Source organism: Larus michahellis, chromosome 7 (assembly GCF_964199755.1).
Source record: "Larus michahellis chromosome 7, bLarMic1.1, whole genome shotgun sequence".
Lineage (NCBI taxonomy): Eukaryota > Metazoa > Chordata > Aves > Charadriiformes > Laridae > Larus > Larus michahellis.
In genome coordinates this window covers 40,759,959-40,786,778 of record NC_133902.1, presented here as the reverse complement: position 1 = coordinate 40,786,778, position 26,820 = coordinate 40,759,959, and the positions used below count along the sequence as shown (strand labels likewise).

Below are 26,820 nucleotides of genomic sequence, written 5' to 3'. Positions count from 1 at the left end.
TTTTTGAATTCTGAAATGCTAGTATCTCCGTGTTTACTAATGTGCTTCATATAAATCTGCAGATGATTAAATTACTTTTCTTTTTTTTTTTTTTTAAGTAAAGAGACAAAGCTATTGTTTGGACATGGTGTGTATGCACATATAAATATTATATACACACATGCACACATACAAGATGGAAAGGAGTTAGTGCTGTGAGGACAACGTTAGCCTTCAGAGCTGATGATGAAAACCAACAAACATAGATTATTATACATTGGAGGGATGACTTTTCTAACATGGGCAGAAATCAGGAGTAATTCCTTTAAGTCGACAAGGTTATACCACCTTCAGATTGGTGTAAGTGAAAGGGTAGGAGGCCCTACAACTTTTGGCGGCCTTGTTTTGTGACAAAGTGTATCCTTCAGATCTGAGTAATGCATTCTCCCTCGTGACGGAGTGCTTCAGAGAAAAATCCAGGGGTTATAAGAACAGCCCTTTACCTGAAGTTGTACGTATTTGCAACCAGTGAAAATCCTGGTCAGATCCCCAAATTTGCTTTCAATATATTAACATCTTGATGCAGGAATTAATTTGGATCTTTTGGACTAGGCGATCCCCTAAAGAAACATCCTATGAAAAACCACCTAAATATGACCTTGTACCATTTTACAGAGCACAGTCTCCAAATAGCTGGTAAAGACACCCAGATGATGTTTGGCCTGTGTATTTTAGTCAGATGGTTGATTTTCCCCTTGGTAGGTTTGTAATGCTCAAGAAAACATTTTGCCCATCTATCTGCATTTGAGTAGAATACAAACTGACTAATAGATAAATAATCCATGTGAAAGTAAATAGCCTTAAAGTAAACTGCCTTCACATTCCATTGATCAGCTCAGTCAGCAAACTTTTCTATATTGTCACTAATGTTCTAAATATTTTGGAGATAAACACGCCAGAAGTATAGAGTATTTCCATTTCTGTCTCACATAAAGTCATTATGAACTCCTCCTTGAATTGATATTGATCCTTCAGCTTGCAGAAATATTCCTCCAATTTATTTTACTTTTGTTGCCGTAGGAATTGTTACTGAAGGTACAAGGAAGAAAATGAGCTGATGCAGAATGGGATCCAAACATAAAAATAAGACGTAAAGCATCTGCAGTGATAGGCTGACACAGCAGATGCTCTTTAACCATTTCAGGTTCCTTAAGACCAAAGGCTGTGCCAGCAGCCGGGAAGCCCCAGCCAACCACTTGGGCATTTCTGTGGCAGCAGCCCCCAGCCTTGCCCAGTCCTAAAAGACAGCAAACAGCTTTCTACCATGGATATGTCAAAGACCAGCAAATATTTCATCCCAAAGACACGATTAGAACATATTTTGTCTCTCTTCTCAAAAACAACCCTAACTTTCGGGACCCTCTCAAGTTCAGGGTCATGCTTCAGCCCTTCCTGGACGCTCCTTGACAAGAAGGCTGCTGAGAGGGGTGAAGGACCAGCAGCATGCCACAACCTGCTCACTGGGCAGAAAACGGGCTGAATCTGGGAGAGGGGAAGAAAGCAATAAGGACAGGACACGGCAGGGGGTTCAGCCAGCTCAGCCCCACCAAACTGAGGGAAATTCCCCACCAACTGGGGGAAACTTCCAATTCTGGAGTGGCCAGAAACCACTTGGAGAAGGGCTGAGGCGCCTCCTGTTAACACTACTTGGCCAAGCTCTCACCAAATTCAAGAGGCACCCTCCCAGAGTGATGCCAAGGACAGCTGCTGGTAAGGAAAGGTTTAGGTAACAATCTAGCCCTGTCTTCCTCTCCTTGCAGCTGCTGTGCTAGGGGTGCAGTTTTCTGCCTCTGCCGCCCCAAAGCTGAATGGAGCCCTGGAGAGAACGAGCGCGAGCGTGTGTGTGCCCACGTGTGGAACCTGCATTTTTGCACCATCTCAGTTCCTGCCTGTTTCTCACTTTGGTTAACATTTGAAAAATCCATTTCCCAGAGTGGCTTTTTAGAGAGAATGATTTAAAGCTGGAAGCCAAAGGGACCATCTACAATTTTGTTTGCTTTTGGTTTTGCTACTGGATAAAAAAGAGGAAACAACCCCATGCTAGCGGGTAGCTTTCATTTTACCAGCTGCAACAAAAATCTGTTAAGAGTGTGGTTAGGAGAAACAGTTACTAAGAGCTGGTTTATCAAAACTTGCCTGAGCCTTTCAAATGAGCACAGCCCAATGGCAGATATGAAAGGCAATGTCTGAGACAGAAACTGGGTCAGCGGTCTGCAATAGCATACTTGCCAGTGTGATCGGCGTGAACCTACAGCTAATGGGGACATCAGGATCTCCCAAATATGAGGATGGTGGAATGGCCGGGGTGAAGAAGCAGCCTGTGGAGGTTTGGGGAAGCAGAAAGATTGGGTCATAACAAGGTACCATAGACTGTAATTGCTGTTGAAGTGAAAAAGAAAAAAGGGAAAAAAAAAAAACAAACCAACAGAAAAGCAGGTGATGTACTTAAGTCTTACTTTCTATATCCTTAATGAAAGGCACTGTTTTAAAATGATACTTTTATGCTTAAAACATAAAGTTTTAGATAGACAAAATGTTTGCCAGGAATCCATCTTAAATTAGATTTTGGTTTATTTGCTCTTGTTTTAGCACGTTCTATCTAAATATATATATATATATCTTAAAAGAAAAATAAAGGAAAGTAATAATCAAGAGTCAACAATTTCCAGCAATATCGCAAAATCCCTCATTAGCTTTCTGAATGCTAAATGTCTCCATTGATTTCACAAAACGGACAAGGTCTGTACAATTTTTGAGAAGACAAACATGATCTAGTAACAGATTGGTATCTCTCTTCTTGGGGCTTTTCAGTGCATTTATTTAATGGTTTTGAATGTACATTACTTAACAGAAACATTAAATGCCAGTGCTTTGCAACAGTTTTGTTACTGTCTCTTTAAAGTAAACAAACAAAAAAAATACATTCAAAAAAGCAAGGCTGTTTTGTTCATGTGATGGCAGAGGCTTTGGGCAGCTGCAACATGCACTGCTCCTGCTCAGAGACATTACCCAACATCAGTCAGCTGTCACCAGAAGAGTTGCAGGGAAAGCATTAGAGGATAAAAGGAAAGGTGGGGGGGGGTGGGGGAGAACTGAGCAAAATGCCACACATGCCAGCTGGTCTTTCCAGAAGGAAGACACCAGAGTACATATACTTGGGGGAGGAAAAAAGGGGGGGAAAGAGCACCAACATAGAGAAAAACTTGACTTCAGGGGAAAAACCAGCAGCTCTCTGAAACTTGTTTGGCAGGTTCGCATTCCTAATGTAATCTGACTTTTGTGTTGGTGATGGTTTTTGCCCTATTTCTTACTTTGCTTTCCAAGAGAAATGTAACAAAACTGAGGTAGAAATAATGGTGGGCACACTCCAGCCTGGAAGATTTCTAATGGATGCTGAATGAAGATTGCATTAAGGACAATGGAGCCATACGTACACAACAAAAACTCTACAGTTTGGGAAGGGAAATAGATGTACTTTGAGGGTTCAGTTTTGCTTTGTTATTTGTACTGTTTGTTTTGGTCACAGTCCACTGCATTGCTATAAACAGCTCTGCAACCCATAGCTCTGCCAGCGACCTACACTGATCCCACTCCCTACAGCTTCACCAAAATAACCTCAAAACTATGACTAAAGCTGCACAACAAAGGCCAGCAGTCACAGCTTAAGGTAATTTGCCTCTCGGAGTCCTACCAAATCTTACGTTTGACTGTTTCGGATGCTAATGTAAACCGATTAAGTGGCTCTTTTTTCATCTATGCACCTTCTAAAGACTGTATCGCGTAATTATCAAGGAGCAACATGCTGAAAATTCTTACAGTTTACCAACAAGAAAAATCGTTCTGCTCTGGTTTGATCTGACAAATTGGCAAAAGAACCGTTTCTGAACACTGGGAAATCCTTCTGTTTCTATTTTTAAAAACTGTAAAGCTTCGGTCATATCACACTTTAGTTTTTTTCCTGGATACATTCAAAGTAATTTTCCTTGCCATTTTCCAATTGTTGAGGTAAACATACATATTTAATATAAAGTAACATTGAAGCCTAGCCTATAACTCTCAGCAGTACATAGTGCTTTCAACACATTCCTTTGAGGTACTGTACAAATCACAATCACTTTCCTGAGTTTTTGCAGACAGAACATTAAAAGAAATGAACTGCAGAAATTAAGGTCCAGATTACCATTACCCTGTTTTACCTGTTCTTAGTTTAACACCGCAGAACAGACAGGATTGAGGAATACTGTTGCTCTTAGAATAGCAAAAATCTGGTTCTCTGTCGCAACACAACCGTTCATCTCTTTAGTCCAATAATGTTTGAAGTTAAAGCTCTTTATATTAGCACATGCCACCAATGTAATTGTGAGGCAAACAAAAAAATAAAGCACCACTTCAGGCACTTGACAGCAACTAAATCTCAAGAACAGCAGAATGGAATCAACACACAGGGTTCATGTCCTTCTGAAATCAACCCACTTGCACCTTGCTCCTTGGTGAGTATTGTCTAGCTTGAACAGAACTGAGCATCAACATGCGCTTTCTGTCATGTGTGGCTTTTTCAGATCAGCAGCTCTTGTTTGATGCACTTTTCCTTCAAGTCTACCCTGACTCTTTAGAGGCAAGGTAAATTGTAGTCTTCCCAGTACCCTTTGCAATTTTAACACTACTGAAAAGGGTTCTCTACCCTATGTAGCAGGTTCTGTGTGTGCCAACATTCATTACATTTTTTTTTAAGTAGTATCACTGACTGCAACCAAACATTTTGTTCCATTCAACATATGTATCAAGCTCTTTTTGAGATATGCTAGGCTGTATCTTGCAGAAAGCATTTTCAAAGTCTTGATATGTAACTGGCCTCAACTGGCTGGGCATAATGGCTGAAAGGTCTGTGGCTGGCATGGCGTGGAGTGGCCCCACCACAGCTTCCTGACACAAGTGAGCCACATCAAGTCCAGAAAAGCCTTCTGTGCGCTGGACAAGCAGTGCAACCTCCTTGTCATTGAGACAGTAATTGTGCTGTGAGAGCAGTTGTACTATTATCTGGTGCCTCGCTGTGCTGTCAGGAAGTGGGATTAAAAGTCGTTTCATGAAGTACCTTCGAAGAGATTCATCAATTTCTTCCGGTTTACTCGTGGCGCAAATTACTACTATTTGGTCCTCAGCAGAAGTCAGTACAGTGTCCAGCTGCATAAGGAACTCGGTTCTCATCCGACTTACTGGACTGTGTTCTTCGCTCACTTGAGAGGAAAGGAGCATATCAATGTCACTAACAAAAATCACCGAGGGTTGGCGACACCTTGCCACGAGGAAGGAGGCATGGACAATTTTTTCTCCTTCCCCTAACCACTTTGTGACAAGGCCAGAGCCAGTGATTTTGAAAAACGTGGCCCCCAGCTGACTAGCTATACATCTGCCCATTAATGTTTTGCCTGTTCCCCGAGGTCCAAACAAAAGGATGCTCCGAGGTAGAGCAGTCAGTCCGTTGAATGCATCTGACCTCAATACTGGCCATAAAACCTCCTCCTTAATGACGGCCTTTACTAGATCTAGGCCAGCAATGTCGCTCCAGTCCACAGGAGGTCCTTGGTTGATAATCTCATTGGTGACAAGGTCAATGAGGTGTGTGTCAGTATTCTTCAGTTGCTCGTCCACAGAGTGGTTGGATGAGGTAGCTGCACGAAGTCCCGGGCCTTGCATTGGGTGAGGGAGGAGCTGCCTGTGCTCGTCACCGTGCTCATTCATTACTGGGGAGGTATACTTCCCAAACGAGTCACTTGATCTCGAACCCAGTGAGTTTTTAGCAGTACTATAGGATGGGGGTGTTAGAGCCCTACTGGACTGGCTGCTGAATTTCCTTTGCTGTTCAGAGGACATTAGCTGCTTTGTTGGCTTAAATGCTAAGGATGATGTTTCAGCACTTCTGTCAAAACCATTCCCCCTGTTTGCATTTGAAATGCTGTTGTCGGGCATTCGATACATGGGACTCTGTGTAGATCTCTGTTGGCCATAGCTGTAATTTCCATAACTGGAGTCCATTTCTCCTTGCCCTGCCATGTAGAAAGCTTTCCTTTTGAGAGAGCTGGCTGAACTGTTTGTCAGGGCAGACGGCGCGATGGGCGTCAGACCGTGGCCCTGGTAGGAGTAGCTGGGGACAGTGGTCGGGGGCAGAGGGGTCGGAGCAGGGATTCCTGAAGGCAGGTATGCCGAGGGCGGCGGGGCACCCCCAGGGCTGTACCCAGGGCCAACAGCGGTTTGAGGAGGATAACTGGCAGAAGGGTAGCTGTAACCAGAAAGGTTAGAGGTCCCGTTGTAGCCGGGGACAAGGGCTGGTGGTGGTGGTGGTGGGGGGGGCTGTAGAAGTCCCGAGCTATGCAGGGGGGATGGATGAGGGGATGGAAGTGCAGGTGCTGGCTGGCCGCTGTAACTGGTATGCAAGTACGAGCCATTGTATCCTGCGGCGTATTCCTGAGATGGGAGCCCTGAATGAAGACTGGGAACGGTGTGACTTCCGCAGGTGCTGCTGGAGTAACTGGGTTCAGCCAGGTTACTGGCCACCCCAGGAGAGCTCCCAATGCTGGCCGAGACGTCTGCGGGAGGGAGGGCTGCACTTACCCCAGCTTTGCTGGCGGTGATAACATCTGGGACACAGTTCATGGGATACACGCTCTCCGAGTTCAGCGATGGCTGCCAGGGCTCGCTTTCATTCTTCCGGCCGTTCACCAGCCCCGAGGGAGCTTCAGTGTAATTGCTGAGAATGGGCCGCTCGGCCGGACCTTCCAAAATACCGGAGTATTTTTCTGCATACTTCTTCAGAAGATTGGAGGCAGTCAGAGCCGAGATGTCGTCGTTGGCCCAGGCGTACTGGTAGGTGCGCTGCAGGTGCCCCCGGTAGGCTTCCACCTTGTGGGCAGGAGACCGTGTGGTTGAAGTGATATCAAAGTGCTGTTCTGGCCACTGGGCATGCTCCGGCGTCCACTGCATCTTCAAGCCTAGGGCGGCGAGAAAAAAAACAAAGTTAACAGTGAGCTCGGCCTCTTTCGGATGCTTTTGAATGAGTTCTCAAACATACTGTCTGGGAACTTCTTCAGCTCTCTAAAACACTGTACTTAACACCGCAAATCCTCAAGGAAAGAAAATGCAATGCCCTTATGAAGCGGTATAAACTCCTTGGTTTACTGCAGGCACATACACAAGGAGCCACATTTTTTGTCGATTCAGTAGGGGGTTATTTGTTGGTTTAAAAAAAAATAGGTAATGCCAGGTTTCCCAAAGCAATTAAATAAGACTCAGTACATTTTAAATACTCTGAGTGCAGATTTATTGTTAACATACAAGGCATCCAACTGCTCTGTCCTGTCTCATCACTGTTTCAGTTTTATATTTTAACCAATATAAAAATATGAGACACAGCTGACAGATCACATCTAGGATACCTCTCTTATTTGGTACTGAACACCTAGTTAGCACAGTATAATGCACCCTGCGCAGAACAATATGACACAGACATAGCAGGTCATTCCATAATCCAACTCTCATCTAAAGTGGTCCACGACAGTTTCAAATCTGCTTCGTGGAGTGCAGCAAAGCAATCTCCCAGGCAGCGCTCCGTCGCTTTCATCACACAAAGCCTACAACTCGGTATGAATTACAACTGGCTCCTTTCTGCCTCTCAGTTCTGTTGTTGAGGCTCTGGAAAAAAAAACAAGCATGACTTGTCTGTCGGTCTCCTTGCTTGCTCTCTCTTCCACCCCCCTTCCCCCTCCCGCCTCACAGCCTCCAGGGTACAAAGAAAGAGGGGTTAAAAAAAAAAAAAAAAAAAAAAGGAAAAAAAAAAAAGAGATGAAGAAAATGAAAAAGAAAAGAAACCAAGTCCTAAAAGTTCTGTGGCTTCCACAGCTGGCTATAAAATAATCAACCAATCAATAAAAGACAAAAAATGCAAATGCCATTTTAAAGCAATTAATCCTGCAAATAATGTGATGTGAATTATTCCCCCTCCCCGTAATCCACTCCGCATAGCAAGGGCAATTTACAAGCATTAAGATAACCCCCTCCAACTCGTACCTATGCATGGTAGACACGGCGCTGATTTTTGTACAGCTGTATCAAATAGACCTCCTTAATCTCTCTCGTATTACCAAAAGTGATTTTTGCAAACAGTCTTGTGCCCTCTGGCACAGATTCCCTGATAAGGAGCAGGCCTAGTCGAAATGAAGCATCTGTGGCACCAGCTCCCCTCTGAATTACTGCAGTCTATTTTGACAGCTTCTACCCCCTCCTGTTTTTCTCCCCAACCCCTTTAGCTCTTCATTGCCTGACTCTGGCATCTGACATGGCCAGCTTAGCCTCGCTGAGCTAAACCTAACACAGCACACAGTTTGGTAACAGAATGGCATGTTTATTCCCTTCTGACTCCCTCTTCCTTGTTTGCAAAACCACTGCACCAGACACTGGAAGTTAATTAGCAGGATGATGCTGTGCTAATTGTGTTAATTTACAAGGTTTTAGTCAAAGAGAATCATGCCAGGGCTGGCACTGCTGTCATGCTTCCGACTTAATGATTAAGAAATACTGAAAACAAGGTGGGAAGGATTGCAGTAATTACACAATAAATGAATAAAGCAACAGATTCATTTGCAATTATATTTCATTGCAGTTGTACTCATTTGCATTTGGATTTTTCATTTTTATTTTTGGATTCATGTATTTGCAAATCACCAAATCATTTAAATTTAGCCTGAAAACTGCAAAGTACCTCTAATTGAGCTTTATATTTTATTAGTACAAGTAGTGCAAATCTCAGTGCATGTGGGCATGCCATTGATTACTTGTGGATTTTTTTTTCCGGAGCGTTCTCTTTTTCTCTCATTTTTCAAACACTTTGACAACTTGAGAAAAATGTCTGTTAACAATTATACAGTTATCCTATAAAAGTTAATTCAGAGAAGTGCTTTTGACAAATGCAGCTTTGAGACTGAGTTTTTGGCAGATTTATTTCTTTCATTTAGTGTTAATATAATCTTTTTTGCTAATTGTTTCTGATGTTTCAACCACAGCCTTTCAGAGGGGGTAAATGTATCATGAAATCGGATGAAATTATAGAAATCATGCTCAAATGAAAAAAATGCAATTTTAATGAGAAACTACCAGAAGCTTTTCAGAAATCATACTCCGTTAAATTCAGCCGGAAATCTGAAGAGCAAATCACAAAGACCCAATTGCAAGTAATCACTATCTAAAATTTTTCTGGTGTCATGGGATTTACTTCAAGCTTTTTTAAAAGGAAAGAATATTAATGTTCCTGTGACACAGAACTGCCTAACAGACATACAACTGCATTACCCTTATATAAAAAAAAAGAAAGCCAAACAAAATGAACAAACAAACAAAACCTATCTGTGTTCTACCATATTGGGCTTATAAGGTTACCAAAACACTGAAAGCTTCTGTTACAGAGATGCAGAACTTGAGTGGATTGATGCTTCACTAGATACTAACAAACGGGTGCCATGAGAGAGACTCTTCGCAAAGAATGCACGAAAGCAGCAATGAAACTGTTGAAAAAGAAGGTAAAATAGGCATGGAAGGAGCAGAGAATCTGGCTGGGCTGGTACTTGTACTGTAGTTAATGAACGTGCTTTTGGCACATTGTCTTTAGGAGCTCGTAAAAGGAAGACTATTCAATTTAAAGAGATAAAAGAATGCACTAGGTCAGAGCACAACAACATATATCATACATTACCCACTTAGCAAGCTTTTCAAAATACCTTTCACAAATACTTTAAAAAATTCATTGATTGTTTTTTTTTTTTTATTCAGAATGGATCATGGGCTTTTAAAATAAAATAATTCTATTTCTAGTCACCATGGGGAGATGTATTTAGATGGTGTAAAAATTAAATTCTTTGAATTTTATTTGTCCAGATTAATTTATTTTCCTTATTGTGAGGCTGCAAAAGAATGTCAGAAAATCTGAATTATTCGCTATAAAAGGAGGGGGGAAATCACATCACCAGCATTCTTTATTTGGAATAATTGCTAGATAGACCAGTAGTTTCACATTGTCATGCTATCTTTGGATATGCTCACTGCACAATAATTGAAAGTTTATTTATTGATGCATATTAAATACCAATGCATTTAACAAAGGCTGTAAAGGCAGGATTAGGCTTTGATTAGATAAGCTTAAGAGAACAGGACTGTTCTCATCCCACGAAACATGAGCATTTATTCCAGCACATTGCAATCATTAGTGTTATTTGGAAGCATAGGTTAATAGTTAACCATAAGCATATTTTTTGCATTAGTATGCAGTGAAGAAATCTGTATTTACACGGAGTCCACTGGAATGGTCTGGACTGGGGGGCACAAAGAGCCATTTCCTCAATTTGATATTAACCAAAAAAACAGCAAACTTTTGCTAAGTTTGATTCTGTTTGTTAATAGTTCAGTAATTGTTTGACAAAAGTCAAATGTCTGATTTGGGAGAAAAAAAAAAAAAGTATTAGTTTCTTTAAATTATGCAAACCTACCCAATTGCTTAACGTTTGCAGCCACTTCCTCTCCATATTTTGAAATGTATTTTATTAGTTGTATTTTTGCTTGAGGTGGTACACCTTCCTACGTTTCCTTTGTTAGGAATCCAAATGCTGATATAAACAGCTAAAATCAGGTAAATAAGGGCATATTTAGAGGTTGCATTTTTTTTTAGCATAATTTAAACTCTGACATAAACCATGATCCTGCAGATAGTGTATTTGCTTAATAACTTACTGAAAATCCAGAAGCAATGCAAGGCTGAATGTATTTTTCAAAAAAATCTTTGCTAACTTAGGAATCCTCTGAGCTATCGACATTTTTTGAACTGTGTAAACTGTGCTGGTGTGGACTGTAAAAGGCAAAAGGAAAGGATTCTGTTCTTTAAGTACAGGTATGTACTTATCAGAGAATTGCTTTTAAGATAAATTTAATACATTATATATAGGAGAGGCAGTGTAGGCCTTTTTAGCAGTATCTATTTTCCCTTGTCCTGACAGCCCTGCTATACATCCCTCCTCCATAATTCTTCCAGTTGGATCTATCTGAATTACATTTAAAGTTATTAAAGTCAACAATTTCATTATTCAATTACTTTGAATCAAGTGTTTGACCATTTTTTTTCCCTTATAATTTTGTGCACTTAGCCTGAAAATGTAAAATCTAATGCATAATACTTCATCAGTTCACATACAATAATTCCATATGGCAGAAATCCACTTACATATTCAGATTTATGAATTAAAATAAACAAAACAAACAAACAAAAAGAAACAATGCCAGAGTTAGGAAAAAAATAACTTTGTAATCCGAATGCAAAAAGGAACAAGCAATGTTCTACACATCCTGGATGTCCAGCGGGGCCTGATCCTGCTGGCAGCTCGAGTGAGTTTGTGCACACAAAGAACCCTCCTCCACTGGTGCCCTCAGTATGAGGTCAAACTGCTCAGCCCTTACAGGATTATATCTGTTACAGAAGATAAAAATAAATAACTAGCCTTTCCTTTCAATTTAAATAGAAGAGTTTCTGTTCAAAACAGGCACGGAAAAGTCCAGAAATACTAGCTAGGATCACAGTGGGTAAAAACACAACAAAGGATTTACAGTGTCCCACAGACAAGTCCAAATGATGACAATCACCTTCCAACTAACCAACTTGGTTAGCAACAATCTGCTTTAGACAAAGGACACTGGGACTTTAGTAAACCCTTCATCTATTCACATCTCTAATAAAATAATCAAGTTAAAATTACATCATATGCAACTGTAGTTTTCTAAAAATACTGGCAGAAGTTGCATTGGACTTCCAGAGACGCAGGGGAATAAAACCTAAACAATAAGGAGCTACTGTGCATGAGGAACTAGAAAAAGGGCAGCACACCAGCTTTCCCAACCAACTCCCAAAGTTTCAGTTTGGATTAGGAACCTCCAACCGTTCCTTCAGCATACCTGAGGCAAAAGAAAATCCTTCCTCTCCTGTTGTGGTCTCTCTATTCCTGCCCTGTTCATCCCTGCAGTGCCTTAGGTCCTATCTAGCACAGGTCTGTAGGTTCATTTGTAAACATCAGTAGCTCAAGCAGGTTCTTAACTTTAGGCATGTGGTTAAGTATGATCCGAGCAACTGCTTAATGCGCTGTTGAAAAGGGGTAGACAACAGTACCATGGGTGAAGAAGTAAATGAGATGCTTCTGATAACGGTCCATAACAGACTCGTAGAAGAACACTATTGCGAGGTAGGAAACAATTCCAAAAACAACAGCTCTGAGTACCACCAACCCTCTTCCCTCCAGACTTGCAAGCGTATGTGAACTTCATCACTTTGGATTGCTTACACGTTTAGCCAAAGACTCCAAAAGCTGTCTCTGTCCACTGAACTGCTACTCTCAGCCTCGTCTCCAATTATTCAAGACAATGTGTATTTACACAATGAACCATCATGATTTTAACCAAGGGATTGCTTCTTGTGGACACGCAGAGATCAGCTCTTCCAAAGCAGCTATCGACTTAAATAGGCACTTCACTGTGAACGTGCCAGGACTCCTCAAACCTCATACTTCAGTGAGAGTCAGAGGTGTTAGTACCTTGAGGATCAGGCCCTAAATCCACATTTTAAAATCCTTCTTAAGCATGGGACAGGACATAACTGAATAAATGAGTCATGCCGTAACCACTGTTCGAGATGTAGGACACACAGCTCCCTGGGTTTGTACTAAATCTGATAATATTTTGTAAGACTGTATACTGTCATATGTCCCATAATAATAAAAATTAATTCAAGATAAAACATTTCTTTTACACTCCATTTTTTATTAATAAGCATAATTTCAGCTGTTTGAAGATAGTGCAACTGATCTCTCTTAATTGGAAACAGGAGGGATTTTGAAGAGTGGATTGAGCTAATTATGTTTTGCAGGAAAAAAAAAAAAAGGAAAGAAAATGATTCCCACATTTATTTTCTAATTACTCAGTGAAGACCTCTGCTCCAGTCCACAAGGAACTCCTTTGACGTCAAAGGATTTGGTGGGAGGAAGAGCCTCCAACTGAGCTGCCCAGCCGTACGGGCCCAACTTTGGAAGCATTTTTCAGTAAGTGGCAGCCACGAACCCATGAAAACAGGCCTGGAGAGTGCTCCCAGCATTTTCTTGGTAGGAATCTGTTCTTCCTCTTATTATCCATAGCCTATGCATGCCGTGCGCATCAGTGGGAGCAAGCTGTTGGCAGGGTGTTTACAATATGATTCCCATCTAGCAGGGATAGTGAAAACATTTCAATCTTTAAAACAAAACACTTAAATCACGAGTAATATTGAGGATCACATATATGTCAACAGCACTTAAGGATAAAAGCAGTAAGAAAAACAGAACAGATTTTAGGAGAGCCTGGAACGGTTAAAAATGAAATTCGAGACATGGAATCTCAAACTAATACATCCCAATTATCTAATTTAAATACTGTCAAATGATTATTCCTTTTAAATCACACTTTCACACCTCACAACAGCAAATTGCAATACGTTTACAGCAAATGAATTCTCTCCCTCCAAGCCCCCTCCCTGCCATTTACATAAAGCAGCGCCTTTGATAGTCACAAAGACATCTCTGGCTAAACGGCCTTTAGCGGACCCATCAGCTTCAAAGGCCTTATGAAACAGAAATAAGGGGAAATAATAGTCAAGCACGCACAGGGAAACTAGGTCCAGAGATGACACTATCACATTTTGCCAGCAGAAGCAGGTTGGATCCGTAGGCTGACCAAGCAGTAGCCCACAGACGCGGACGATAGGGACCGTGGCGATTACTTAGGACCACACGGGACCCCCCAGGGTGCTGCCCACCTCGGAGGTATCGGTTTCTCTGCGGCAGCAATCCTTAAGCACAAAAACATGCGCAGTTCAGTGCTCCGTCTTTGCAGTGTAATCACATTGATGCACTATCATTGCGTACCATAAGTAAAATCATTTATGCATGCATGTGTCGGAATCCTTCTATATGGAGAATCGGTCACATTTGTGATTTATTGTAGTTTATCTTTAAAATATTCTACTATATCGCTCTGCCCTCACTGTACTCATTGTCTCATAACACTTTTCTAAACTGCCTGAAAAACACACTAACGAAGACAATAATTGCAATGAGTTTTCTTTTAACCTATTATGATGCTTCTTCTTCCCGGGCTTCATATTTTTAAGCTGCTTCTGTCAAGTACCTCCAAACAGTACCATGCCTTTAAAGGACCTAGCATATTTTGTCAATGCCAAATGAATGAGACCATAATAATTTCTGAGAGAATACTCAGAAGCACAGTAACTGTAAGCAAAAGTCAGCATAACTTATAAAAAAAAGTGTCTTTTTTTTCTATAGTCCACTGAACACATGCTTATAGCTATAATGTATTTTTAAAATATGTAATATACCACATAATCTGCAATCTATGCCTATATAAACATGAGAATCAACATAACTACTGCAGGATAACTCTAGTGATTCTGATAATTAAAGTATTCACATGGTAAAATATAGTCACAAATGAATATGGAGTCTGGCCACTTGGCACGAGTATTTATGCATATTTGCAAATGCAAAAGAGTTTAGATCTGGAGCATGGTTCTGCTCCCACCAAAGCACTTACTTCAAGCCTCCAATAAACCCAACTGAAGCTTTTTGGAGCGTAGCAAAATGCATACTATCTTTTTAAGCAACAAAATAGCAGAAATAGCCTTTCCCTTGGTTCCCCTTCCAGAAGTGGAGTTTGAGGCACATTTACCTTGAAAGAGCGTAACACAAATCCTTAAAAGCAGAGCAGATAAAATACACTCACTGCTTTATTGTGTTTCTCACGTAATCAACTGCAGCAGGTGAAACACAGAACCCTGAACTTGTTTTTTAGCAAGTGAGAAGAAAAAGGAATGGATTTTCAGCACTAGGGAGCCTCATATGGACATTCAGATCCTGAACTAGAATATTCCAGGAAAAAAAAAACTTAAAAATTATAATTTTCAAATATTGGATTCTATTATGTTTTCCATTTCTGTTGCTAATCACGATTCAGTAAATTGTTTCCTTTTACAGGAATTTTTTTAATTAGCACTTAGAATTATTGCTTGGTTTCTCACCGTAAATAAAGCATTTTTAAAACCTTTTCTTCGTGTATCTTAAATCCATTAAGACAATTTCCTTCTTAAGCTCACTTCCTTTTTGGCAAATGAAGATCATCAGGACATACCACATGTGTCCATAGGGACAGCAGAGCTAATGAATATGTATGCTTTATGTCACAACAGAGCACTCCCCTTGTTCTGCAGTACCGACCTTCTCTTATGTGAGTAAATAACAGGTGAGCACTTGTGCATGAGGATAAATGGGGTTAAAACTGCCATAAAGGGACATACTTTATTTGAACAAAGTGGGTGCACAATAAATAGAGATTTAAGTGATGCTGAATAATTTTTTGTATCATGCTGTTCCAAAATGTCAGAAAATAATCTTGCTCTAAAACACAAGACCAAGTTACATAGCAAGAGTTATTTAAAATATATTTCTCCCCAATTAACAACAGCAACACTCTGTATAAATTCCACTATATTTTTTTATATATTTTTCAGTCTTCATACTTTAAAAAAAGGTACGTATGTATTTCATAGCTTTATGTATAGCAAGAAAAGATTAATTCCAGAGATTCATCTAACCAGCCCTATTCGCCTTACAAATATGAAGGCAAGGATCAATTTCAGTAAGTTTCAAATAACTGCAGTCAGGTTTGACCCATTACACTCAACTAACAAGAGTGAAAAAGCAAATTTATATGGGCCAATAACACAATGCTCCAGCCAGTAACCAGGAATGCTGCTTTCCTTTTAAAGCGCTTATTCCAAAACCTACCAACGTGGGAAAGGTAGGAACAGTTGCTTTACTGAGATTAGAGTACCTCTGCTAATTAGCTAAATGAGAACAAATACCGATTAAATTTATATATAGAAGTAATCTGATACTCAAGAAAAAAAATCCTTCTTAAGATGACTCCACAGCATACAAAGCTTTCGCAAAAATTTGTTTATGTTATTTATGCATTTTGTTTTTTGGCAATCAGCACATTAATTTTTAATGAAATAGTAAAGAGACATTGTGTCTCACACTTCGATAAAAATATTCTATAGCCAGGACTGGGTGACATAGTGCATTAATTCAGTGTCCTTCACTCCTGGGACCTGCGTATAATTTAGTCCAGCCTGAAGAAAATAACTTTGATCTGAAGGCTGTGGAAAAAGCTACATATGAAATGAGTTTTGGTGGGTTTAGTGTTGTTTCTTATATACAAGACGACATATGAAGATAAACTGCTTTAGAATGCTCCTGACGCGGCCCGGGATTAAGAGCAGGGAGCTCTTAGCTGAGCTCATCCACTCTCTCCCTTTTCCCCGTCGTACCAGACACACACACCACACACAATTCTCTCTACTATTAGCATCGGAGTGCCTAGCGCTGGCATACGCTGTCTTTCCAAAGACAATACCCCATGTAAAAAAGCTTGTATTATCAATCCGTATAATTATTTGGTCTCTCCATTAAAAAAACAAAACCAAACAACAACGTCTATATTTCAACATGACAGATGATGTTGTAAGAAGGGGTGATGTTATCACAGGGAACCCAAGATTTCCTCCTGAAGGTAGGGAACACCTTAGCTAAGTCATCAGAACTGCACTAATCACGCTTTTAGGGAAAACAGAGCTCCGGCACAGCTCCTGCCCGGGCTTGGTTGTGCGAGCAGCTGACCCTTCCTTTCCTTCCTGCTCCCCCCAAAGCAGAGAAACAAGATTAAAAGCAGAAGCATAACCAAAGAACTGACATCCTAGAAACACTAAGCTGAGCTAAATCTTTTCCCAACTTAAACCTTTCAATTATTGTATTCCACGAATTCCAAAGATTCTTTCTTGCTTATTCAATAAAATCTATCTGAATTAACTGCTGAAAAATGGAATATAGCCTATTTTTTGCATGCTCTTCGTTTGGGACTTACTGTATTGTTTCCTGGGCATTTGAAAGGAACTATATAGATTGTTCAGTTAGCTTGACAAATTAACCGGGGGGCGGGGGGAGGAGGAACAGAGAATTTTCTATAGACAAATAGAGAAATCTCCCTCTCTCTATATGTATGCGTATACATTTATATGTTTTACACACACACAGGAACCAGAGAGAGAATGTCTTAACTGAGAAATTTAACTCTGTGTATGCTGATATTTTTGCCATATTCTTGGAGAGTGAGGGAAGGAAAAGAAACTAATTCCTCATGTTATATGTTGGTTCTCCTTTCTCAAAAAGACTGAAGTTCATCCCGCAACAGGAAAACTTGAGCCCTGTCCTGAAACAAGTATGTCATTGAGAGGGTGCACAGGCATTTCAAGAGGCAGAAGAGAATAACACGTTGGCTTTAAAAACGTAAAGAAATGACACAGCCCAGCTGATAAAATGTCACATTCCTTTGCAGCTACCACACAAATTCAGCCTTTTCTGTAAACAGCCTTCAAGAGGCAACAAAAATCTAAGCCATGCGATGATCATATCTATAACTAGCTAAGCACTGTTGATAGCTTAAATAACAACAAACTGTGTTATTTTTCCTGTAATTTTGTCCACAGTGTTATTGCATATGTAGTCACCTAATGATGAAATAGTTTTAAAATTTGCTGCAGGGTACAGAAGTCAAGCTCCACTGATTAGCATCTCAAAGCGCACTACAGGCACACATTTGTATAGCTGAATAATAGCACTTGTGTTTGTATGATGTTTTAAAAAACAAAAAAAAAATGCACAGTTTTACTTGATGTTTGATGACGCACACTGATGAAAGTCCTTCCTCTCACAAAATATACGCTATACCACAGCTAACTGCAAGACTTTCAAAGAGAAGGTAGAAAGGTAACGTCACAAAAAGAGCCAAAAAGGGGTTTTGGTGTCAATACGGGACGCCTAAGCCCCGAGGTTCATGAGCTTGATTCTCCTGTCACTTCTCCAGTTTGAAGTCACAAGAACCACTGAAGTTTACAATTTATTGTGAAGGAGATAAACGTGCCCCGCTTTTTACTTTGTGATTTTCTTTTTAGGCAACAATTATTCAACAGTTAATTACACAAACGATATTTTGTTCAACAGCATTTGGGTTTTGTGCCACATGTTTAATAAAAACTCATCACAGAAAATATTTCATTACAATCTAGACTGAGAGTTCTAGTATTTGCTGCACTAGCTCACTTTCTGATTTATTTCCTATGCCTAATAAGGTGCCTTTCAAACTTTATCGAATGTGAACCTTCCTAAAATTTGCTGTAAACTGCCTGGACAGAAGTCTGATTTCAGCCACACTCCGAGACCCCAGTCCAACACACTGCCTTCAGCAGCACCACATCTTCCATGTGTGTCCCCATTTCTCCAGTTAGATTGTATTACAGGGTTTTAGTTACTAAGTTCTCCATCCAATTTTGTGTTAAATAACATTATAGAAGTGCATCCACATGAATTTAGCATTAAAAATGCTCTACACTATTAACAGGAACATTAGGATTTATTAAATATTCAGCAACTATCAGCTTAAGTTCTTTGTTCCATTAAGACTTCTCTTTTTATCCAGAATGTGTAAGTAATATACAGGAATGACTTAAAAGAAAGCTTAACATTAATACAGTTAAACACACTTAGCATAAAAAATTAAGTTCATAAACTAAAAAATATTCACTGAAGTATTTGATACCAGTAGCACAAATTTATTAAGCTTAGTTTTTAATTTGGAAATTTTTTTTAGAAGTCAAAAAAAGAAAAGAAACAGGGTGAGTTATGGAGGTACTGTGAAAGCTGGGAGAGTTTTGTGATTGCAAGTAAAAGATTTACAGATCTTACAGATTTACAGATAACAACTGAAAGGTGCATTACACTAATCAGAGGAATGTATAACCTTTGCAAAGCAGGTAGGAGTGAATAATTTTAATTTTCTTTCTTCTCATGGCTTTATATTCTTACGCGAGGCAAGCAGAGGAAACCTAAATATGACCCTATTTAGATATATTAACTGAAAAGCCTTTGTAGAATTTTTAAGCAAACAGGATTGTGCTTCCAACGCTGCCCATCTAGTTTTCCAATGTGTTAAATTGGACGGCTACTTGGACAGCTCTCTATTCATTACTGAACTGTGGAAAGGAAACACAGAGGTGGCATTTTCCTTTTAAACCATCTAATGCCTTGTAGCCAGATTCCAAAGCATCAAGGAGAGATTTCTTTTTTTTTTTTTTTTTTTTTTTGCCAGACAAGCTGTCGTAATTGAAATGAAGTCTAATCAGACTCATTACTGTTTTCAGCAATTTGCACCACCAAAGATGCTTATTAGGTAACAGTGTTTAATAAACCGCTCTTTAGAAAACTACCAGTAATGAGCTCTTAACAGCCAATCTTTAGCGTGAATGTAATGTGAAAAGTGTTCCTAGCGCTGAATAGATTTTCACATTTAGTAGTGTCATAATTAAGCTCAAGGAATTGGTAGCTGTGATGATAGATTTACTGCAATATAGACTTTTTTTTTCCCCCCTGAAAATATATTTGAAAATACTTGGGGTTTGATAATATTTCCAGAACAAATTTTAAAACTGCTTAAAAGACTGTGCTAGACTAGATTAGCTCTGTAAATGGTACTTAATCAGAGATTATTTGGGGAATTCACAGAGTACTGTAATTCGAGTATCATCTACCAGGCATGCATAAAGTTAATTCCACCTAGCTTTGTTTGACTGCTCTTCTATCACTTAACAATTTCCAGTCATTAATATACAAATAATACATGTTGTTGTTACCAGCTGAAATATAATGAACAAAAACGGCCTATAAAAAGAGATACTTGAAGAAACACTTGCCAGTTCTCCTTCCACAGTGTTCTCAAGCTGAAAATGCTTGAGAAAAACTAAAGCAAATTGTTTGGTTTCAAAATAAAATTATAGATGTATAATACAAAAACATATTTACGGATACATACACATATACAACTAATGCTGTCTTCCTACACTTTTCACATACCACCAACTCCTACTACCTACTTAGCACCAAAAAACCCAAGTTCTTAATGTAAAGAGCACCATGGCTCTGAAAACATAATGTTGTGACATATATTATTCATAAAACACAGCCATCAGCAAGAGATAAGTTTTCATCAATAGAAAGTTCAATTTAACTAGACATACACCTCGCTGCACTAGTCATATCAATACTAGTACCTAACAAATGCTGAAAGAGGCAAAAAGGAAAATAAATTGCATGTATAAGCTCTAGCTAATTAAATATCCAGAGCGAATCTTGAGGAATAGCCACCGTTCTCTCACCAGATTGATTTAGGCCTGACATAATATTTAAAGTTATCAATAAGAAATGACCAAGACTACTTTTTTGTCTCCCACTAGGAGAAATTCATAGGGATGCAAATGTTGTTTTGCTTACTAGAGATTCTGCTGGAGAAGGTTTGTGTCGGCAGCCAAGACTTTCGAAAGAAGTGCATAAAGATGAGTAATCAATAATGAAACCGCCAACAAAATGATGAAGACTAATTCTCTTGAACCGAGATTTTTATATCAGAATTCCATGTTAAGATGTTAAGAAGAGTTCCTTTACTGAACGAGCGCTCTCATTACATCTTTCGTATACCCTAGACCTCAAACTTCAGTAATCCTAAATGCAGCCTCTAAGCCTCCATATCTGTTTGCAGCTTTCTGAATCAATAGGACTATGAGAACTGAGACTACCAAATTAATGCCAGTTTCATTTGATTTCGTGGTATGCACTTCTTTGCACTACAAAGTGGAAATGGGGAAAAAAAACCCCAACCCCACACCCAGAACTCATTCCCAGATGGGTTTTTGTAGCTTTCAGATCAAAATACCTTCTAGTTTCTTAAGTCTGAACTGAATTTGCACTCAAATTCAACATTTTTAGTGCTGCTGCCTACCCTACCACACAATTTCAAACTCTGCACCTTAAGTCACACACTTAGCTTCTCCTCTCCACAAAATAACATAACACAAAATAACATAAAATAACAGAGACTCCACAGCTGCTTTGGACTGTCTCCTCTTGTACTTCTGAATAATGCATTAAACTTCACATCATCATTTGTGAGTGACAACCCGATGCTCTAAGTTACATAATATGCATTTTGTACTGTTGATTTTACTAAGTGCAGATGCTCTGAAGCATCAATTGCTCATCAATAAGTCCTTCAATACCATACATTATGATATTTTTAGTAGTTTAAAACTGAACGTTGACAGAAAAGTAGCATCCACAGGAGGTATCTTAGGCATCATTATAAAACTATGGTTACCATCCTTTCTTACTTCTAATGTAAAATTACAGTGGGGGGGAAGCTTCAGTGTGTTCCTTCTACATCCTAGCACTACCACACAAAAAAAATTTAAAAAAATATCTTTTTTCAGCCTCAGATCCATCAGTATTTTATCAAGCCTACAAAACACCAGTCTGCTCACCTAAGAAGCTGACCCCAAACAACGCCTGACTTTCAATAGAAATTGAGACTCCTCCTTCTCATATCTCTAGGCCTGCTTAGTCTGGTCTCAAAAGCCGCCTTTATCAGACTCTTACAGGAGTTTCCATTGAAGAACTAGGGCCTAACAAATTCTACACTATTTACAGGCTGCTACCCTGAGATGGAGTGTCATATATACAGGAGCACAGGCTAGCATAAGAAATTGCAAAAGTGTAGGAAGTCAAAGAAGGAGGTGAAGCTACAGGGGCAGGTTAAACTCAAGTCAGAATTTGCCCCAAAACACTGTGAATTGGTGAGAAGGAGCAATAGGATCATAAAAAAAGGACAGTGAGAAGAACCTTAAGATCCATCTTGAAGTTAGGGTGCTGCCATTGGCCAGCACCTCTGTGGTATCAGAGGGTGAGGACTCTCCACAGGGGCACAGCCTAGCAAGAGACAACTCTGGAGATAATGTTTGCGGTTATTGAAACCTAAGGTGAGCCCCAGAGTGGCTCGTCCTGGGACAACTCCACCAAAAGACAGCGTAAATAGCAGAAACAGGAGTCCGTGCGAAATCTATTGCACCTTCTACAGCAGCATAGACATTATTTTCTTATCCATCAGTGAAATTCCAATATTACAGCCCAGCTTCTCTCAGTCAGGACCCAGCATCAATCACAGTTTGCCCTTCAGCAAAAGGTACCATAAACAATCCGTAGGGTACCTTTGAGTACAGAACACCTCAGATTTCTCTGTTCTCTTGTTTATGGCAATTTTATTTAGATTTTCTGTTGTGAAGTAGAGAATCTCTTGGATGAAATACCATACAAAATTTTTTCATTTGGTGTTCTGTATTGTTTGTTTGTTAGCTTTTTTTTTTAAAAAAAAACCCTCCAAAAACCAAAAATAAACTTAATTATTCCAAATAGAAGCAATCACTTGTCTGCACAATTGCACACAAACCACCTCTGCGGACTGCCGAGGTTACTGTTCTATTATGACACATTTACAAAAGCTACATAATAGATGAGTTGCAGCAGATGAGAACATTTGTCCAACAGAACTGGAATCCTTTGTATTATGGCAGACAATATTCCCTGCACTTCAGATCGGTTTAAACACAGAGACTTGCCTACTAGGTCTCTCTTTAAAGGTAGAGCAATCTAGTACACAACTTCCCTGACTGAAATTGCTTATGGAAATAACTCCTTATAAAATGAAGAAGCCAAAAGGAAGAGCATTGGGTCCTACATAATACAGTTGTGGGTTTGTCTGGGGGATGGGGGTTAATGAAGAAAATGTATGTGTGAATGAGGAAAACATCCATGGTCTTCGGAGGGATTGGGGTGAGCATAGCAGAATGTAGCAGTCCTTGACTTTTACTTTATTTTCCATAGAGTCTGTTTTCTGCTTTTCCACTATAGAGCTTTCTTTTTATTTTAGCATAACTCTGCATCTTTGTCATTAAACAATCAACTTCTAATAAAGAACATAATGCAAACAGCCAGTTGTGTAATGAAAAACAACACAGGGTTGCAGGGGGGTTCCTGCCTGATCTCAGCAGCAGATTAGCTTATGCCCTGCAGCATGAGATGGGAAATATGTTCTTCACTATTACAGTTTTGATTCTGTATTTGTATTTTATATGGATTTTTAAAGACATGTAATATAAAGCTTTGGTTCAGATAATCTCTCTTGCTCTCTCTCTCTACATGTATGTGTGTATATATATATATATCTGTATGTATGTGCATATAACTGTACACATATATTTATTTCCCCTCCCAGATCAAGGATGTTTGTCTCTAGCGATGGCATAGTGTCTAGTCTGGAATCTAGCAGACAGAAAAAGCACACAACCAGAAAAAAACATGTTTTGGACTATCCCAATACAGACTATATCAACTGCAATCCCAAATACGTGTGCTTTTGAGAAATTTTAAGTGACCCTTTCTTCATCAAACATCCCACTGCACTGCAGCGTACTGCAAGATTATTTCTGCCTAGACAATGACATAGTTGTATTCAGAAAAAGGTAAAAAACATTCAGTTAATTGCTTTTTTATACTCAATAAATGTTAACAGTTTATTCACTGGCAGCAAGCCAGGAGTTCTCCTCCAACAGACACAGATCTTCCAGACGCACACGGTCTTCTCCCCTTCCCAATCCCCCCAGTTCTCTATATGCATTTCTGCACCGTCTTCTATCTCAAAGTTAAAGCTGCGCCAAATCAAGAGCAGCAGTGATAAAAGGTGGTCAGAAAATAGGACAGCAAAGGGTTTTGAAGTTAACAAAGCAGCATCCTGTTCCTACCACCTATCAAGCATGTTTCTGGTTTCTTCATGTACTGACGGCCAGGTTGGGCGACTGCCACTCACTTCAGGAATTTAAATCTGCAGATACAGCACAGCCCTTCAACATGCTCCCCCCGAAAGGCTTGTGAAATTCGTGTGGGGAGATCCCATCTCAGCCTATGTCAGCTCACTCGCTGAGCAGCAGGGGAATACCTAACCCACTACACCAGTACATGGGGTTAGCTGTTCTGAAGATATATCTGAGAATAAAGAGTAAAGTAGACAGTTGGAACAAGGAAATCACTTTTATGAGGACTTTAGAAACTTTAGCCCATGAAAGACATGAAAATGAGTCAGAATTGCCAATATTCAAACCTTACCTTAGTACTTTCTAAGGCTAAGGAAGGCTTTAAATTTGTCCATGGCCTTAAAGTTTTTGTTAGTTGTTTGGATTTTTTTTTTTAAACACTTAACATTGTTTTCATTAGGAACATAATTATTTAGGCACATTATGATATACAAATCTTGCACCACTTTTTCAAGAATACATCCAAAACATTTAAAATAAATATCCTATATCTGATTTAATGAAAAATGCCCTGGGCTGTATCCATGTCTTGTTCATTCTATGTATTAGAGAGAGAGTTTGCCATCACAGAACTAAAAGGTACTTGATAACAAATGGTTAGAGGGCACAGGCTGATATTTAAGAGGTAAGGTTGCACCAAGGTAGCTTTGATGGGCCATTTTGTATTGAGGATAACCAGAAATGACATTTCTTAAAAAGGTCTGGATCGCTAAAGAGGAGGAATGCCCTAAATGCATCAATGAAAACTGTTGTTGAGCATGACTGCTTTTTTTAATATTTTGACTATGTTCGAAGGAAAGACAGTCATGCTACAAATGTTTTTTCAATAAATCTCTGGCGAGTACTGGGCCCTTGCAAGATCAGTTACACAGCATACTCTTAAAATGATTAAACTGTCTTTCACAGCACTTTAAATGATAGACTGCCCAGAAAAATCACTAGTGCCCCACAAATTAGGAATTGTAGCAGTAGTTGATAAGCTAGAATGAGCTCTGGGCTGTTTTAGGACACCCCTCACCCTCATTACTGGGCTGCCTCTCTTGGAAAAATTCTTCCCCTTGCGTAAGGTCATTCAACTAGATTAAAATATCTCACTGAAATGTTACCTCTCTATAACACCTCACATACTTGGGTATAGGAGTGCTGGTTATGGGATGAACAATGAGCTTACTTTTATATGCACTGCATAAAGATAGCACCTCTGTGATTTAGTTGAAAAAGAAAATTTAATATAGATATAGCTCTATCTAAAGGTACAAGTTGCTATGACAGAGAATTTAAATTGTTTGAACGGTTCCCCTGCTGCCTTCTTCAAGTTGTTATTAATGTCTATAATTTAGGCCTCTGTGTTGCTAACATCCACGTAGAAATCTTGCTAGTCATATGAATAAAGCTACATAATTAGGTAGTGGTATAATTTGTAGCCTCCAACTCTTTCTCCCACTTCCCTTTCCCGATGCTCCTTGAAGAGACTGCGATTTATGTTGGCGGCAGATCATGCCACCGTTACTCACAGAAATACCCTTTTCCTAAGATTTCTTTGAAATTACTGACAAAACTTAAACCTCCTAGCAGTCACCAAGGACAGGGAAATACTGCACCAACCCCTCCGCCACCCACACATGGAGGGAGTATGGTTGTGTTGCTGGGATGGGAATTTGGGCAGATGACCAAATGGTTAGCTATGCTTATCCTTTCATCCTCCAAACTGACAGAGACTTCTTTAAATTCTCAGAACTCCTTTTACAGAATCTCTGTTTGACAATTTCTAAATGTGCCCCAATGTGTTAACCAAGTTCATCTCTATTAACAGGAAATGAAACTGAAATAAAGAGGAGCTCTTCATGTTGACTGCAGGCATTTCAGATTTCACGGCAGCCCTCGTCTTCCCAGTGCCTTTCACATGGAAGAGATAATGTGTGTGAAGAAAAACAAAATTGTAGGTTTAGTAATGTCAAAATCTGATTTATGCCAAAATAGAGATGTCAACAATAGCAGAATAAGTGACAAGTGTTAAATTACTCAAAGAAGTAAATTCTGTAATTATTTACCTTTCTGGCACATGATCCTTAACAACCTACAGACCTAAAAGGAACAGCAGAAACCACATGCATTTTGAAATTCAGCATTTTTTCTTATTTTTGAGAAACAACCTTTTGCCTTTTTTTTTTTTTTTTTAAATAAAACTAAATGCTACCAATGGCATTTCAAATAAAACGTCAGCAGCAAGCCATATAGCTGAATATGCTGGGAGCTGAGTATACAGCCATCTGCAAATGGACAACTTTAATTCGATTCCTGGCACCACTGGCCACGCTGAGAATTCTTCTATCTCTTCACACCAGGGGTTTGCTCTTTTAAGCATTGCTCCCTGAAGGGAAGGAAAAACTAGAGAAAGAGGATTTCCAATGACCCTGCACAGATGAATGAATGTGTCAATGGTGAATATTGGTTCATCTTTGAAATAGGGAATCCTACAGTGGTTTCTCTCCTTCATCCCCACCAGTGAGTTCCACTGTGGACTTCAATGTGTAGGAGGCCTTTAGGGGACAGATAATAAATGAAGGGAAAAAAAAGGGAGGGGGGGTTAAAAAAAATAAAAATCAATAAATTGTTTAAGAATAATAGAAAGGCATTTCTCTAACTATAACATTTACATTATTTCTTAGATAATTTTCTCAGAGATGTGCATCTCTCTGGCCTAGCTTGTTACAGAAATTGGTTTTAAAAAAAGCTTAAATAAATAAGGGTTCCTTACCAGTTAGCCAACACTAAAGGCCAGTGTGCCCTCTCAGGACATATTTAATTTTGATGAGGTTCCGTTTGTTCACTTGTTTGTCTCCAAAAGA

At 39.5% G+C, this 26,820-nt stretch overlaps 1 protein-coding gene across 3 annotated transcripts in view; it reads right to left on the bottom strand.

Moving 5' to 3' along the window:
* Window positions 1-26,820, bottom strand: part of FIGN (fidgetin, microtubule severing factor) — a 105,489-nt gene that overhangs the window by 3,345 nt on the left and 75,324 nt on the right. For all 3 annotated transcript variants that reach the window (XM_074595442.1, XM_074595443.1, XM_074595445.1), the window contains exon 2: window positions 1-7,025. This exon is cut by the window's left edge and continues 3,345 nt beyond it. In XM_074595442.1, coding sequence (XP_074451543.1) covers window positions 4,777-7,017 — 2,241 coding nt within the window. In that variant the 5' untranslated portion in view covers window positions 7,018-7,025 and the 3' untranslated portion in view covers window positions 1-4,776. The remainder of the gene's footprint in view (window positions 7,026-26,820) is intronic.